Source organism: Ruditapes philippinarum, unplaced genomic scaffold (genome assembly GCF_026571515.1).
Source record: "Ruditapes philippinarum isolate M1 unplaced genomic scaffold, ASM2657151v2 ctg3690_1_1_1_1, whole genome shotgun sequence".
In the NCBI taxonomy this organism is placed as follows: Eukaryota; Metazoa; Mollusca; class Bivalvia; order Venerida; family Veneridae; genus Ruditapes; species Ruditapes philippinarum.
In genome coordinates this window covers 77,060-92,620 of record NW_026861987.1, presented here as the reverse complement: position 1 = coordinate 92,620, position 15,561 = coordinate 77,060, and the positions used below count along the sequence as shown (strand labels likewise).

At 31.7% G+C, this 15,561-nt stretch overlaps 1 protein-coding gene across 1 annotated transcript; it reads right to left on the bottom strand.

The window, feature by feature from the left end:
* Window positions 1-213: 213 nt before the first annotated feature.
* LOC132717546 (hybrid signal transduction histidine kinase M-like) lies at window positions 214-15,135 on the bottom strand. The gene is made up of 8 exons (XM_060701033.1): window positions 15,118-15,135; window positions 13,797-13,854; window positions 6,659-6,793; window positions 5,651-5,785; window positions 4,643-4,777; window positions 2,655-2,789; window positions 795-877; window positions 214-381 (listed from the first exon to the last, which is right to left on the bottom strand). The coding sequence occupies exons 1-8, from the start codon at window positions 15,133-15,135 to the stop codon at window positions 319-321; spliced, it is 762 nt and encodes a 253-aa protein (XP_060557016.1). The 3' UTR covers window positions 214-318.
* Window positions 15,136-15,561: the final 426 nt, after the last annotated feature.

Sequence of the window (15,561 nt, the reverse complement as noted above, 5' to 3'; positions counted from 1 at the left end):
ATATGCTTTGCTTGAAAATAAATTATATTGTGGAACCAACTTTCGTTACAGCGTTTTTACTAAGAAATTTACTGGAAGAAAATAAACAAGAGCAAACCAGAATCTTGAGTTTACAATAAGATAAGGTTCCAATAAAGACAGTGTCACAAAAAGTAAAAGGTTCCCCTCCCACGTCAAAACAAATCAGACGAGAATAACCCCTGTTACAAAACTTACCAATGCAACGTTTCATATGTTGCTGTTCCTTATATTTAGAATCAGAATCTTTTGAGGAGTAATCAGGTGATTCTGTTGCTACTTGGCAGAATCAGTCAGAAGCTATTTCATCATAACTGGCATCCTACTCTTCATCATAATTCTCATCACTCGACTCTTCAGCATCTAAATAGAAATTGAATCATTTAAAATGACAGTCAGTACTTGAAAACATGCAAATGATCCCAAATATCTCTTTTACTTATTTTAATTTCATTGCTAATAAAAAATTTAGAAACTATTACAGACAGAAAAACAACTTAATACCTACAAAATCCATTGCATTTATTATTTCATGAAGATTTTAAAATAAACAAATTATCTATCAACATTTTATAACTGATAAAGTAATAAGACCAATCTAAAGAACCTCCCTCTTAATTATTAAAAGCCGGATTCCCCTGTAATCCTCTTGAAATATACTTCATTAACTTATGGTCCATTAGCCATGGTATAATGCTAGTTCCCTAATGAATCACTTCATATCAATGTAACCCATTAATCATTATCCTGCAGCTTAAATAAGTTTGCAAACTTACATGATTAATTTCAACCCCAGAAAAAACAATCTTCTTGTTCGGTCCGGAATTTTCAATATTTGTACCCTGTATCATCTCCACTCCTGAAAATATTTTGTAGCACTCTTCAAAATTCAAAATAAAGTAGATTTCCAAATCTTCTTTTTGACATGTTCTTTGTTTACTTTAGTTCATTGTAATGTACCTACAGTTTACCGTTGCACAATTCCTGACGAAAGTCATTAAATATTTCATACTGATTCCTTTAATTTCTTAACATTTGAAGAACTCAACAAAAGCTTTAGACACAAGACTAAGGCAGTCTTTTGTCACTGAAGAATTAAGTATTCCTCAGCTTAATAACTTGACAAAAAATGACTTTAATTAAAGACAAGTATCATGACCAACTGTCCGGAAGAAAATTCTAAAATACAGACACTTCTGAGAAAGCTTTTAATTTTAGAAAAATAAAATAGTATAAACGTCACTTCATTACTTCTTCATACCAAAATGGGAACTCAAGTGAAAATTTATATCAAGTCTATAAAGAAAACAGTATTCTCTGCCTAATCACTGTGAATTAACAGTATGCTAATATATGTATGATGCAGGTGTTTTCTTGCCATTAAAAATAAATATTCCACTTGAAAACGAATTGAGGACAGTACATACTAAATCACCTGCAACTGAGAGCAGTGTGTAATAAATCACAAGCAAGTGAGAACTCTTTAAATACATTAGAATAACTATTTTTTGTGTAAGAACAATTTTCACATATCATGTCGATGTCAGACCACAGTATGATGTAGCCAAAGAAAATAAACATTAAGATTCTCAATAGAATTTTGGATAAGAACCAAGCGGGTCAGGGCACTTTTTATTTTTCTTTTATTATTGAAATAAGATGGACTTTATTTACATTGACACTTCATTGGTATCAGCTATGTTGCTACTATTTATGTCATTATTTATGTCATCATTTATATCAGCATATTCTCCAATATCTACAATACAAGCAAACAAAAACATGCTATAAGAAATATTCAGGCAACAATTACTATAATCATTAGGCTATAATGTCATATATCCTATCTCATTTCAAAATGTATCAATAGCTCTCTCAAAAAGTGACCAGTTATCAATAATAGCAAACCAGTTTCCAAATGATGAACAAAACACAAAGTCTATAAAGAAAACAGTATTCTCTGCCTAATCGCTGTGAATTAACAGTATGCTAATACATGTATGATGCAGGTGTTAAAAATATTTTTGCTATTAAAAAAAAAATGGTCCACTTGAAAACCAATTGAGGACAGTACATACTAAATCACCTGCAACTGAGAGCAGTGTGTAATAAATCACAAGCAAGTGAGAACTCTTTAAATATATTAGAATAATTATTTTTTGTGTAAGAACAATTTTCACAAATCTTGTGCAATGTCAGATCACAGTATGATGTAGCCAAAGAAAATAAACATTAAGATTCTCAATGGAATTTTGGATAAGATCCCAGCGGGTCAGGGCACTTTTTATTTTTCTTTTATTATTGAAATAAGATGGACTTTATTTACATTGAAAATAAAAAAAAATGATTGGTTTTGTTTAATGCATCATGTTCGCTGAAGGGAAAATGTATCTATCAGAGAGGAATCTAACTGAGTGGGGCGGACGGGGATGAGAATCAGACATATTTTTTTCTATGGCCTAAGTACTGTGTGCACGATCATAATGCATAATACAATAACTATTATTATAAATATTCAGCTGTTAAATAAACTCTTGCATTTATATTAATTGTGAAACTAAAAATCTAGTAGTTTTCGACTAGTTTAAATATTGGGCCCTGTAAGAAAACAGAATATATGCTAATAAGACAAATACCATCATATTCATTGATAGCTTCATGGGTTTTAACCTCATCAAGTTTGTTGGTAGACACTTCATTGGTATCAGCTATGTTGCTACTATTTATGGCATTATTTATGTCATCATTTATATCATCATATTCTCCAATATCTACAATACAAGCAAACAAAAACATGCTATAAGAAATATTCAGGCAACAATTACTATAATAATTAGGCTATAATGTCATATATCCTATCTCATTTCAAAATGTATCAATAGCTCTCTCAAAAAGTGACCAGTTATCAATAATAGCAAACCAGTTTTCGAAATGATGACCAAAACACAAAGTCTATAAAGAAAACAGTATTCTCTGCCTAATCGCTGTGAATTAACAGTATGCTAATACATGTATGATGCAGGTGTTAAAAATATTTTTGCTATTAAAAAAAAAAATGTTCCACTTGAAAACCAATTGAGGACAGTACGCACTAAATCACCTGCAACTGAGAGCAGTGTGTAATAAATCACAAGTAAGTGAGAACTCTTTAAAAACATTGGAATAATTATTTTTTGTGTAAGAACAATTTTCACATATCTTGTGCAATGTCAGACCACAGTATGATGTAGCCAAAGAAAATAAACGTTTAGATTCTCAATGGAATTTTGGATAAGATCCCAGCGGGTCAGGGCACTTTTATTTTTCTTTTATTATTGAAATAAGATGGACTTTATATACATTGAAAATAAACAAGAGCTGTCCGTAAGACAGCGCGCTCGACTTTTTTATTGCTTGCCAATAAAAAAAGTTTTTGCAGTAAAAGGCAATACAAGAATCTCTGTATTTTTAAAGTGAACTAGTTGTTTGATACCCTTGAATATTACAGCAATGTTTATATGACATAATTTATGGTAAAGTGAACAAGTGGATAGGAATGAATTTTTTTAGATTTTTTAAGTTTTTTAGTGCTTGCCTATAATACAAAACATTGACAGTTAAGGGCCATAATTCAAATAAAATCTTTGACAGAATTACCTTCTCCTGGACATGTTTGGGAATCATGATTGTAAACAAGTATTCCAACTTTCAAATTAATATCTCAAACAGTTCAGTCAAAAAGTGGACTGGTACTAAAAACTTAACCAAGATTCTAAGTCGATAAAAGGCCTTAATTTTTAAAACAAATCCTTGACAGAGTTACCTTCTCTTGCGTACAGATGGGGTAATGATGTGAAATAGCATTAAAAGTTTCAAAGCAATATCTCAAAGGGTTAAGGCAATAAGTGGATTTTACCCATATTCAATGTATTTTCTAAGTCAAAAAGGGGCATAATTCTGTCAAAAACCTTGACAGAGTTATGTCCTCTTGTCTGTTGATGAAGGTCGTGATGGTAAACAAGTATGGTCAGTTTCAAAGCAATACCTCCAATGGTTTTGAAATAAAGTGAGGTGGTACAAAAAACTTAACCAAGCTCAATACACTTTCTAAGTCAAAAAAGGGCCATAATTCTGTCAAAAACCTTGACAGAGTTATGTACTCTTGTCTGTAGATGGAGGTTATGATGGTGAACAAGTATGGTAAGTTTCAAAGCCATACTTGTAATACTTCTGAAATAAAGTGGGGTGGTACGAAAAACTTAACCAAGGTGTGACGCCAACGCCGACGCGGACGCCGACGCCGGGGCGAGTAGGACAGCTCTCCATATACTTCGTAAAGTCGAGCTAAAAAAATGATTGGTTTTGTTTATACATCATGTTCGCTGAAGGGAAAATGTATCTATCAGAGAGGAATCTTACTGAGTGGGGCGGACGGGGATGAGAATCAGACATATTTTTTTTCTATGGCCTAAGTACTGTGAGCACAATCATAATACATAATACAATAACTATTATTATAAATATTCAGCTGTTAAATAAACTCTTGCATTTATATTAATTGTGAAACTAAAAGTCTAGTAGTTTTTCACTAGTTTAAATATTGGGCCCTGTAAGAAAACAAAATATATGCTAATAAGACAAATACCGTCATATTCATTGATAGCTTCATGGGTTTTAACTTCATCAAGTTTGTTGGTAGACACTTCATTGGTATCAGCTATGTTGCTACTATTTATGTCATTATTTATGTCATCATTTATATCAGCATATTCTCCAATATCTACAATATAAGCAAACAAAAACATGCTATAAGAAATATTCAGGCAACAATTACTATAATTGGGCTTTAATGTCATATATCCTATCTCATTTCAAAATGTATCAATAGCTCGCTCAAAAAATGACCAGTTATCAATAATAGCAAACCAGTTTCCAAATGATGAAAAAAACACAAAGTCTATAAAGAAAACAGTATTCTCTGCCTAATCGCTGTGAATTAACAGTATGCTAATACATGTATGATGCAGGTGTAAAAAATATTTTTTGCTATTAAAAAAAAAATGTTCCACTTGAAAACCAATTGAGGACAGTACATACTAAATCACCTGCAACTGAGAGCAGTGTGTAATAAATCACAAGCAAGTGAGAACTCTTTAAATATATTAGAATAATTATTTTTTGTGTAAGAACAATTTTCACATATCTTGTGCAATGTCAGACCACAGTATGATGTAGCCAAAGAAAATAAACATTTAGATTCTCAATGGAATTTTGGATAAGATCCCAGCGGGTCAGGGCACTTTTACTTTTCTTTTATTATTGAAATAAGATGGACTTTATATACATTGAAAATAAAAAAAATGATTGGTTTTGTTTATGCATCATGTTCGCTGAAGGGAAAATGTATCTATCAGAGAGGAATCTAACTGAGTGGGGCGGACGGGGATGAGAATCAGACATATTTTTTTTCTATGGCCTAAGTACTGTGAGCACAATCATAATACATAATACAATAACTATTATTATAAATATTCAGCTGTTAAATAAACTCTTGCATTTATATTAATTGTGAAACTAAAAGTCTAGTAGTTTTCAACTAGTTTAAATATTGGGCCCTGTAAGAAAACAGAATATATGCTAATAAGACAAATACCATCATATTCATTGATAGCTTCATGGGTCTTAACCTCATCAAGTTTGTTGGTAGACACTTCATTGGTATCAGCTATGTTGCTACTATTTATGGCATTATTTATGTCATCATTTATATCATCATATTCTCCAATATCTACAATATAAGCAAACAAAAACATGCTATAAGAAATATTCAGGCAACAATTACTATAATTGGGCTTTAATGTCATATATCCTATCTCATTTCAAAATGTATCAATAGCTCGCTCAAAAAATGACCAGTTATCAATATTAGCAAACCAGTTTCCAAATGATGAAAAAAACACAAAGTCTATAAAGAAAACAGTATTCTCTGCCTAATCGCTGTGAATTAACAGTATGCTAATACATGTATGATGCAGGTGTAAAAAATATTTTTTGCTATTAAAAAAAAAATGTTCCACTTGAAAACCAATTGAGGACAGTACATACTAAATCACCTGCAACTGAGAGCAGTGTGTAATAAATCACAAGCAAGTGAGAACTCTTTAAATATATTAGAATAATTATTTTTTGTGTAAGAACAATTTTCACAAATCTTGTGCAATGTCAGACCACAGTATGATGTAGCCAAAGAAAATAAACATTTAGATTCTCAATGGAATTTTGGATAAGATCCCAGCGGGTCAGGGCACTTTTACTTTTCTTTTATTATTGAAATAAGATGGACTTTATATACATTGAAAATAAAAAAATGATTGGTTTTGTTTATGCATCATGTTCGCTGAAGGGAAAATGTATCTATCAGAGAGGAATCTAACTGAGTGGGGCGGACGGGGATGAGAATCAGACATATTTTTTTTTCTATGGCCTAAGTACTGTGAGCACAATCATAATACATAATACAATAACTATTATTATAAATATTCAGCTGTTAAATAAACTCTTGCATTTATATTAATTGTGAAACTAAAAGTATAGTAGTTTTCGACTAGTTTAAATATTGGGCCCTGTAAGAAAACAGAATATATGCTAATAAGACAAATACCGTCATATTCATTGATAGCTTCATGGGTTTTAACCTCATCAAGTTTGTTGGTAGACACTTCATTGGTATCAGCTATGTTGCTACTATTTATGGCATTATTTATGTCATCATTTATATCATCATATTCTCCAATATCTACAATACAAGCAAACAAAAACATGCTATAAGAAATATTCAGGCAACAATTACTATAATTATTAGGCTATAATGTCATATATCCTATCTCATTTCAAAATGTATCAATAGCTCTCTCAAAAAGTGACCAGTTATCAATAATAGAAAATCAGTTTTCAAAATGATGACCAAAACACAAAGTCTATAAAGAAAACAATATTCTCTGCCTTCTCTGTGAATTAACAGTATGCTAATACATGTATGATGCAGGTGTTAAAAAAAATATTTGCCATTAAAAAAAATATTCCACTTGAAAACCAATTGAGGACAGTAAGTACTAAATCACCTGCAACTGAGAACAGTGTGTAATAAAACACAAGCAAGAGGGAACTCTTTAAATACCTAAGAATAGTTATTTTTTGTGTAAGAACAATTTTCACATATCTTGTGCAAAGTCAGACCACAGTATGATGAAAAAAACTAAGTAAAGCCAAAAAAATAAATATTTAGATTTTAATTGGAATTTTGGATAAGAACCTAGCATTTTGGCACTTTTTTATCTTTTATTATTGAAATAAGAAGGTTTTTATATACACTGAAAATAGAAAAAAACAATTGTTTTTTATGCATCATTTATCATGTTCGCTGAAGGGAAAATGTATCTATTCGTGCGTTTGAAAGTGTGCGTTTGTTATTCCATGAAACGTTTTGCGATCGTCTAAACATTTAAGTACTGTGTCATGCGTCTGTTGAGAAGTAAAAGAATATCTTAGATAGATATATTTTGTAAATTTTGGGTTTCATAAACCTGTTAAAGATGTTCAGTGTCCCTGTCAAAGAAAAGAAATATTATATAAAGAAATATTATTGTGATATTTACATTAAAGTTTTAAAGTTTGTGACCTCGTGGTGAATACCTGAGATTTCTATGTGCTTACTACGCTGAAGATTAGTTTTAATCCTATTTTACATACGCTTATGATTTATATACATTTTAATTGCAACATTTTTGATATTCAATTCAGCAAACAGGTGTTTATATGCGTACCAATATATCCCATAAGTGGTTCGTCAGGCATCATATGTGGTGGTAAATCAGACTTAAAACACCGCCCCCATCCCCTTTACCAATTCATATTATTACGTCATTACGTTTCATCAAAGACTGTCTGAATCTTAGTTAGGGTGATATTTATTTTAGACAGTTCCTTCCCATTTTTCTAAACAGATTTATATTGATATGTAACAGCCTGGCAGGGACTCGAACCCCTGACACTCGGAATACCATTCCGCGGCTCTTCCATCTGAGCTATTTGGCCGCTTACACATTTTATGTGTTTAAATTAGGGATGGCAACGAGTAACCTGTTAACCTAGTACTCGATTATCGGTTAACAAAATTGATATTTGATTACTCGGAAAAAATGTATAATTTTTATTTTATTTGCTATTTAGACATTAAATTTAATATATGTATCCAATTAGTTCAGAAATTCGGAGATGTGCATATACCTTCATAAATATCTGTTAAATGCAATCACAACTTCCTTGCAGTGGTGCGAAAATGATACCATAAATTTAATGAGGCGATCATCAGTTTGACACGCGCACGTCATGTGTCGCTTACGTCATCCGGCCTCTTATGATATTTAGTAACCTTTAATTGTGTAACACAGTGCAGTATGTACCCGAATCTTGTTTTAAGGTAACATTTTTTAAAACAACAAAGGGCCGTATTGCTATTATGATATGTTAATTAAGGTAGTATTTAGACCAGGGTAAACTTTTATTGCCGCCGATTAGTCTATTTTATTGCAAGAAAACAAAGTTTTTTTCACTGTTAAACATGTTTTAAACTTGACATTGCATTAATAAATATTTCTAAAATATAATGTCGTTGATTTAATTTTAATTAATTTGTCTCCTTTGCAGTCCTATCTATAGTTACAAATTCTATGAATGTAAATAGAAAACGAAAGTAGCATGCAGACGGTGTTGATATTGTGTGGTAAACTTTGAAGATAATTGGAAATCGTCCGAGTAACCGAGTACTCGATCGGAAAAATAACCGAGTACTCGAGTATTGATTTTGGTATTCGTTGCCATCCCTAGTTTAAATATTGAATGATAAGTTATAAACCTACTGTATATGCAAATATTTCTTCAAATTTCCAAGTGTGACTTAGCAATGTGAATTAATTTCTAGCTGGGCTATATGTCAGTCACAGGGTGAGAAAAATGTGCAGCCTGACATAGACTCGAACCCGTGACCCTCAGAATACCGTACCGCGACTGTACCAACTGAGCTGTCAGGCCTCTTACACATTGTATGTGCTTAATAGTGAACACCTTTAAAGCGATACAAATACGGTTAAATAGTTTTAAACAAAACAGGTAAATATATTCTAAATTAACACAAATTGAAAAAAAAAACAAAAAAAAACATACACACATTCTTTTGACAAAAATTACAATAACAATATTTTATGAGTTTTATAATTATTATTTTTTACTAAAATGGAATGAAACATTTATTGATAGTTTCATTATTTAAACATGTATAGTGAAAACTTTACTAATACATTGTACTACATGTATTTCTATATTTTTATACATATAAAAATAGCTAGCCTTTTTTTCTAGATAAGAAAATTCTATGGTGGCTAATATGTACCATGTTGTGCCTTTGCTCCCTTAGGCACCAAGCGAAAACTTAAAATACAACTAAGAAGTTTTTTTCTATTTTTGCCCGTCACTCATGGCATTTTGTCGTTTTTCCAGGTCTTCGTAAAAATAACGATATACATTTTTACAACAAAAATTTATATTTTATGGTTTGATACATCCCATACATATTAGTATAGTGTCTAAAGGTTTGGTCCGAAGTGTTCAATGTATGGCCAAAAGTGTCCAAATATCTGGTTCGAAATTGCCAATAATCTGTTCCGAAGTGTCGCAAAATCTAGTTTGATACGTCTGGTAGGAAATATCCATTGTCTGGAATGTCCCATTACCAACTCAGCCATCATTGAATTTAGTCCACAAAATTTAGTCCACAAATTTATTCAAGAGTGCAAGCAAACACCTACTCTATTAGGAGTCTGTAATGGGATTGACTCTGTCTGAGAACTGGATGTTGAAACCAGTGTCCCTCAATAACATTACATGTTACAAATAAGACATAACGAGGGGTCAACGCGAAAGTAGTCTATCTGACATTTTTTCATAAAAGGTCTTTTTTACAGCCATATTGATGTAGTGTAATTACTTGTGATACTTTATAAATATATGTTTTGTAACAAATGATACCTTGATAAGGTATTCCCTTTGTTATTCTGTGTTTCTATTAAATGTGAAATAATCCACAGCATTGCCATTGTCATTTTTATTGTTTGCCTTTTTGGTATGCTGACTTTGGTCAAAATATTAAAACCATCCAGTTTAATTTATTCATCCGTTTACAAATATTTTTATTTTATATTGAATTCACACAGCTGGATTTCTATGAATTCAACCAGATTAATCAATCAAAAGAATACAATGATATAGCAATTTTCCAAATATGTACAATAAAAAACAGATACAATTATTATTTTAGCACTCTTAAAATTGTCAATCCTTCATTCCCCATCCTGTTCGGTGTTTACATGTTAAAAGTGAAATACATCTTAATAATAATATACATATATAGCTCTCTGGATTTTTATTCTGTATAAATTATCTCGGTTAATCGATCCGTAATCATTACTTAACATAATACCCCTTTGAGTCTAACTGAGATACCCAAGATGAGCCCGTGTCGCCCTTTGCTAACTTAAAAGTATATAACCTGCCCATTATATAACCATATAATTCTTTGAAGATTTTTCTCGGCTAGGAATGCTGTAGTTTCAAGTCACTTGTTTTCAAACTTCCCTCAAGTAAGTTATAAACCTCATAACTGATAAAGTTCTTGCTATAATATCACTTACATTTGTACTTAAATATCACCTATGATTTACATAAATTTAAAAGAACAGGTTAATTGTTACCCATTTTGCAAACAAATATCCCTTGCTACCTGTACAATTCAATTGATTGTAATTTTCCTACAATATCAATTTTATGCTTCATAGATATAGGTCAATTCATTAAAAAGAGCATATTATACAAGATCTCTATGAAAAGTAATGTAATTGATAACTCAATCCAAATAAACTGTATTAATGACTTATTTTAATAGTCCTATATCAAATTGACTTTTATAAGAAATTCCAACAAATTTCATTGAAAATTTAAGAAATTATGGCTAGTTTTAAATGATGCCTTATTAATAACTTATACCACACTAAATCATTGAAAATTGGGGTAAGTTTACCTAGTTATAAGCTTCTGGTCAATGAAACAAAGTTAGTAAAGCCACATAATGTTATACTATAAAGTAACTTACTACATCTAATTGACTGAAATAAGAAAACCCCATTGAATTATTTTGACAATGAAGGAAATTAAGTTAAATTTTCTATGGTGCACAACTGTTCAGGCAAATACATTAAATCTTTAAAAAAATGGGATAATTTTACCTTATTTTAACTTAATGAAACGAAGTTAGTAAGGCAACATATAATATTGAGTAACAATTACATCTGTTTGATTAATATGAAAAAAAAACAACACTAAATTTCATTGAAAAATAAAAAGGTATTGCAAATTTCCTATAACAGAGGTGTTCAGATCCACTATCAGCTTGCCATGTCCCAGCACTTATAATACAATAGTTTATTTGGAGTAGAGGTCCTGGGACCATAACTGGCATGGTATATGGAATCACAAAAATTACTGTAAAACTGATTTATTCAATTCTTTATAGTAAAGTCCCAGCTCAGAACTGTTCATTATTGAGGGTCAGAAGATGTGCAAGCGGACTGATAGCTTATTCGGTACCCTGTCAGCTACGGCACAGTATTCCAGGAGTCCCTGGCTCAAGTCCCAGTCAGGCTGCATATTTTTCTCACCCTTTGAAATTTGACTCCCAACAGTAAGCAATAAAACAATGTGAAATTTGCCTTGAAGTTTCATACCATCACCTATTCCAAAGGGGACTGTGATGGACGGTATAAAACTCCAAGTTCTATTTCACATTGTTAACAGTACCCATTCAAAGACGAATTTCAATAAAGCAGGGGAATATGTAATGGTTCCGAACTGTTCACTACTTAGGGAGATGATGCGTTAGCAGCCTAATACAATAAAGTTCACTCGGTTGAGCGACAGAATGGTATTCCGAGGGTCCCTGGTTCAGGTACTGGTAAGGCAGCACCTTTTTTTAAAACTTTTGACAGTAACAGAAAAGGAAGGTATTATAGAAATTTAATGTTGCCTAATAATAATATAGCATATTAATTAAGCAGCACACCTCCAGATTCATGTTAAATTTCATAAAAATTTTGATAATGTATATGACAGTAAGATATTATGATGTGAACAAATAAAGTTATTTACATATTGCAAATGGCACTTACAATCCATGCACTTAAATAACCAAAAAGAGGTCAAAATGTGCAAAAAAGCCCTTACTGCGTTAGTAACGCAGTAGAAATAATTATGGTGATAAAATACTGCAAATTAAATCAGTCTTAAATCGCAAATAACATGTTAACTTCAACAATGATCTTGATTGTTTTTACCTTTCTTAAATTATAAGTACATTTTTCTCAATTTTCATTTTCTTGAAATATTTTGGCTCATCTGGAGGCGTGCTGCTTTAAAACATATTAAATGCATATAATGTCAATAAATTTCAATTTCAACTGCTATGAAATATATTTTCTGATGCGCCACTCTTTTGGTAAATCCATATACTTTACAGTTTACACATGATTCACAAATTATTGGAGTCCCACACTCCTCCCCTCCTGGCACTTATGGAGGTACATGAGGTTGACAGGTTTCTTCATTTTACTTATTTTTTTCTCACAGTTTCGGGCCCAATATAAAAGTTTATTCTTTTTATTATATCCTTATTCATTAAAAAATCATATCAATAATTATTTTCCCAGGGGAATTTCATTGTATTTTATAATAATCACCGAAAAATCTTCTTTTTAATACAATCATGAATATAATTGTTTGCACGAGTGTGTTATATTAAACATTTATAATATTATAACCCTTAATGTATGGTATTTATTTTATATAGCTATCAGATTTAAAAGAAAAGACCTAACGGTTTTAAGGCCGAAACATCCAGGAGGTGTAAAGTCCTGAAACATATAGATTTAGCCCCTGTCTTGAAAATATGTTTACAAAGCAAAGTATTTTTTCAGAAATGTGCATAAAGACGAACCTGTTAAATTACTTTTTAATATTAGAGCATGATAGCTTATAATTTCAAAAATCATTTGACTTGAGGCTGCACGACAAAAAAATAATGTTGTGCCAGGTTGAGTGCATTACAACTCTAACATTAAACCCAGTTAAAATACATGATTGTCTAGCTATCATTTATGGAAGTGGCTAGCCGTACGGGCCCGTACAGCTAGCCAAAAATTCTAGCCGTACGTGGCCCTTCAACGGGCCCGTACGGCTAGCCACTTCCATCATTTATTCAATATCGCTTAACAATCTAGCAATATTGTTAAAAATTTATATGATAAGGATATTTAAACGTTTAGAAACTTTTTTCTATTTTGCGTGCATATATCGTTTAGCGTATATCGTTTAGCGTGCATCTGCGTATTTCATTTCGTAAAGAGTGCCTCTACATTCGTTCGTATAGTGTGTAACGTGCATACATGTTTTTTGTTTGTTTGTTTCATTTTACGCCTTTTTCCAACAGTATTTCAGTCATATAGGCGGGTAGTTTCCTAACCATCGTTCCTGGAGAGTTACACCAGTACTAGACTACCTTCCTCCGCGCTAAACTACCAAAGCATCTCCTGGGGATCGAACCGTGCATACATGTGTTTTTTCAAAGAGCATGTGTTTGCGTGTAAACGGAAACATACACCCTACTGTACTACTGTTAATATACTATATTCATTTACCTTTGGCTTTTAGCTTGGTTGTAAGCAATAAATTTCTTGCCCAAAGAAACCACCAGGCCTGTTTTCATGTGCTTTGAACTGTTGAACACAGGCCAATTTAGTAATCTTGAGGTTGATTTGTGACTTTCTTATCTTCCAAACATAACCAGCATAGTAACCAGAAAGTAAATGTTAAATCTGATTTAGTCAAACTTAATGGCCTTCCAAACACTTGTAAATCGAAAACTCATCAACTTTCAAGAGGCAGAAAAATTATTCGGTGCTCAGACCGCCATTGTTGTTGTTGTTAATCTTCAACGCATATGGATGTAGGCAAACCTCTGTGTAGTCAACAGAGTGTAACAATAATCCTCTATCGAATATCACTCCACCTATGTACAGCTGCACTTAAATTCACAGTTACTCCTGCACAGTAGCTATATATCATATACAACCTATACTCACCGATTCTGTAAAAATATACTTATGTTTACATTTTTTTATTTACCTCCCCTTTTCCGGACAGACTAATTCCCGTACCTTCCCGGTCTTTGATGCATTTATGCAGTTTAATATGATGAATAAGCAGAGTAGAGTGGGAAAGGGGAGGGGGTGTCAGAGTTTGAATATTGAAAAGGCTTAAGGAAAATGGTAATTCATGTACCAAAATTGGAAACCTGTGTACTGTACAAGAAAGATTTGAAATATAATTTCTTAAACCCTACATCAACAGACCATTAAGCTGGGATTTTTCTTCCTTATTCACTCTACTACATATACCCCTTAGAAATATTCCTTATATCATTTTTATGTAGAACTAATAAAATAAACCCCTAATAGAAAATATTCCTTATATATCTAGATCTATTTTATGTAGAACTAACTAACACATACTGGCAGATATCTTCGTTCAAGTTGTGTAAACAATACCTTCAGTAGTTTTCATTCATCAACTCATTTTTAGTGTTTTACACACATTTTAACAAAACATAGCTTCCAATTTTTATTTAATAAAAAGCGGCATCGCGAAAATAAGTGACAAATAAAAATTTACCTATTCCCTGCGGTAACATTCACAATTCTTGTTGTTTTTTATTTCAATTTTATAAGATTTAATATTTTTTTTCTTATTTAAAGATTTTTTAATCAGTCCTTTCAACAGGCATGATAAAACGAAATGGTTTGGGTACGAGTTGATTTCTGTACATGTACTATGATCAATTGAGGCTGTCTAAACTTTAGGACTAAACAGTATAGAAAAACAAATAGTACAACTGTAAAGCCTATTAAGCTGCAATGAATTATTATAAGTAATATAGCATCAAAAATTAGATTCTTTTACCTTTTTCTGCCTCCGCATTCCTGTACTGTACCACGCAGTAAAAATGTCCGATTCCAAATTTCCTTTAAATGACTTCCGGTAAGTAAGCAGATAACCTTTACAAATTTTACCTGTTTATAAATTCATAGTGGATTTTAAATCTTTCTTAAAGTGTCTACATCTACTTATTAACAGCTTAAATAATATTTCCCATTTTTTTGCATTAATTTCAACCAATAGAAATGCTGTATTCCAGTTTTGTCAAATCTGACCGGCAATTGAGGACGCAATAATTCGCCGAGTGGGAAGTTCAAAAATGGCTACTTTTTTAGGTCGACACACAGCCCCGACACACCCATCATATGAGACCTCCAACCGAGGACACAACTTGATTACCATTTTTTTACATGTTTTAGCAAAAAATAAGCATTTTGAGAGTATAAAATATTTTTGTCAATTGAGGAT

Excerpts from the sequence above, each read along its gene's own strand:
- LOC132717546 (XM_060701033.1), bottom strand. Across the intron at positions 5,786-6,658 it reads AGCTATCAATGAATATGACG|ATATTGGAGAATATGATGAT; the intron begins GTATTTGTCTTA and ends CTTATATTGTAG. Across the intron at positions 382-794 it reads CTGGGGTTGAAATTAATCAT|ATGCTGAAGAGTCGAGTGAT; the intron begins GTAAGTTTGCAA and ends ATTTCTATTTAG.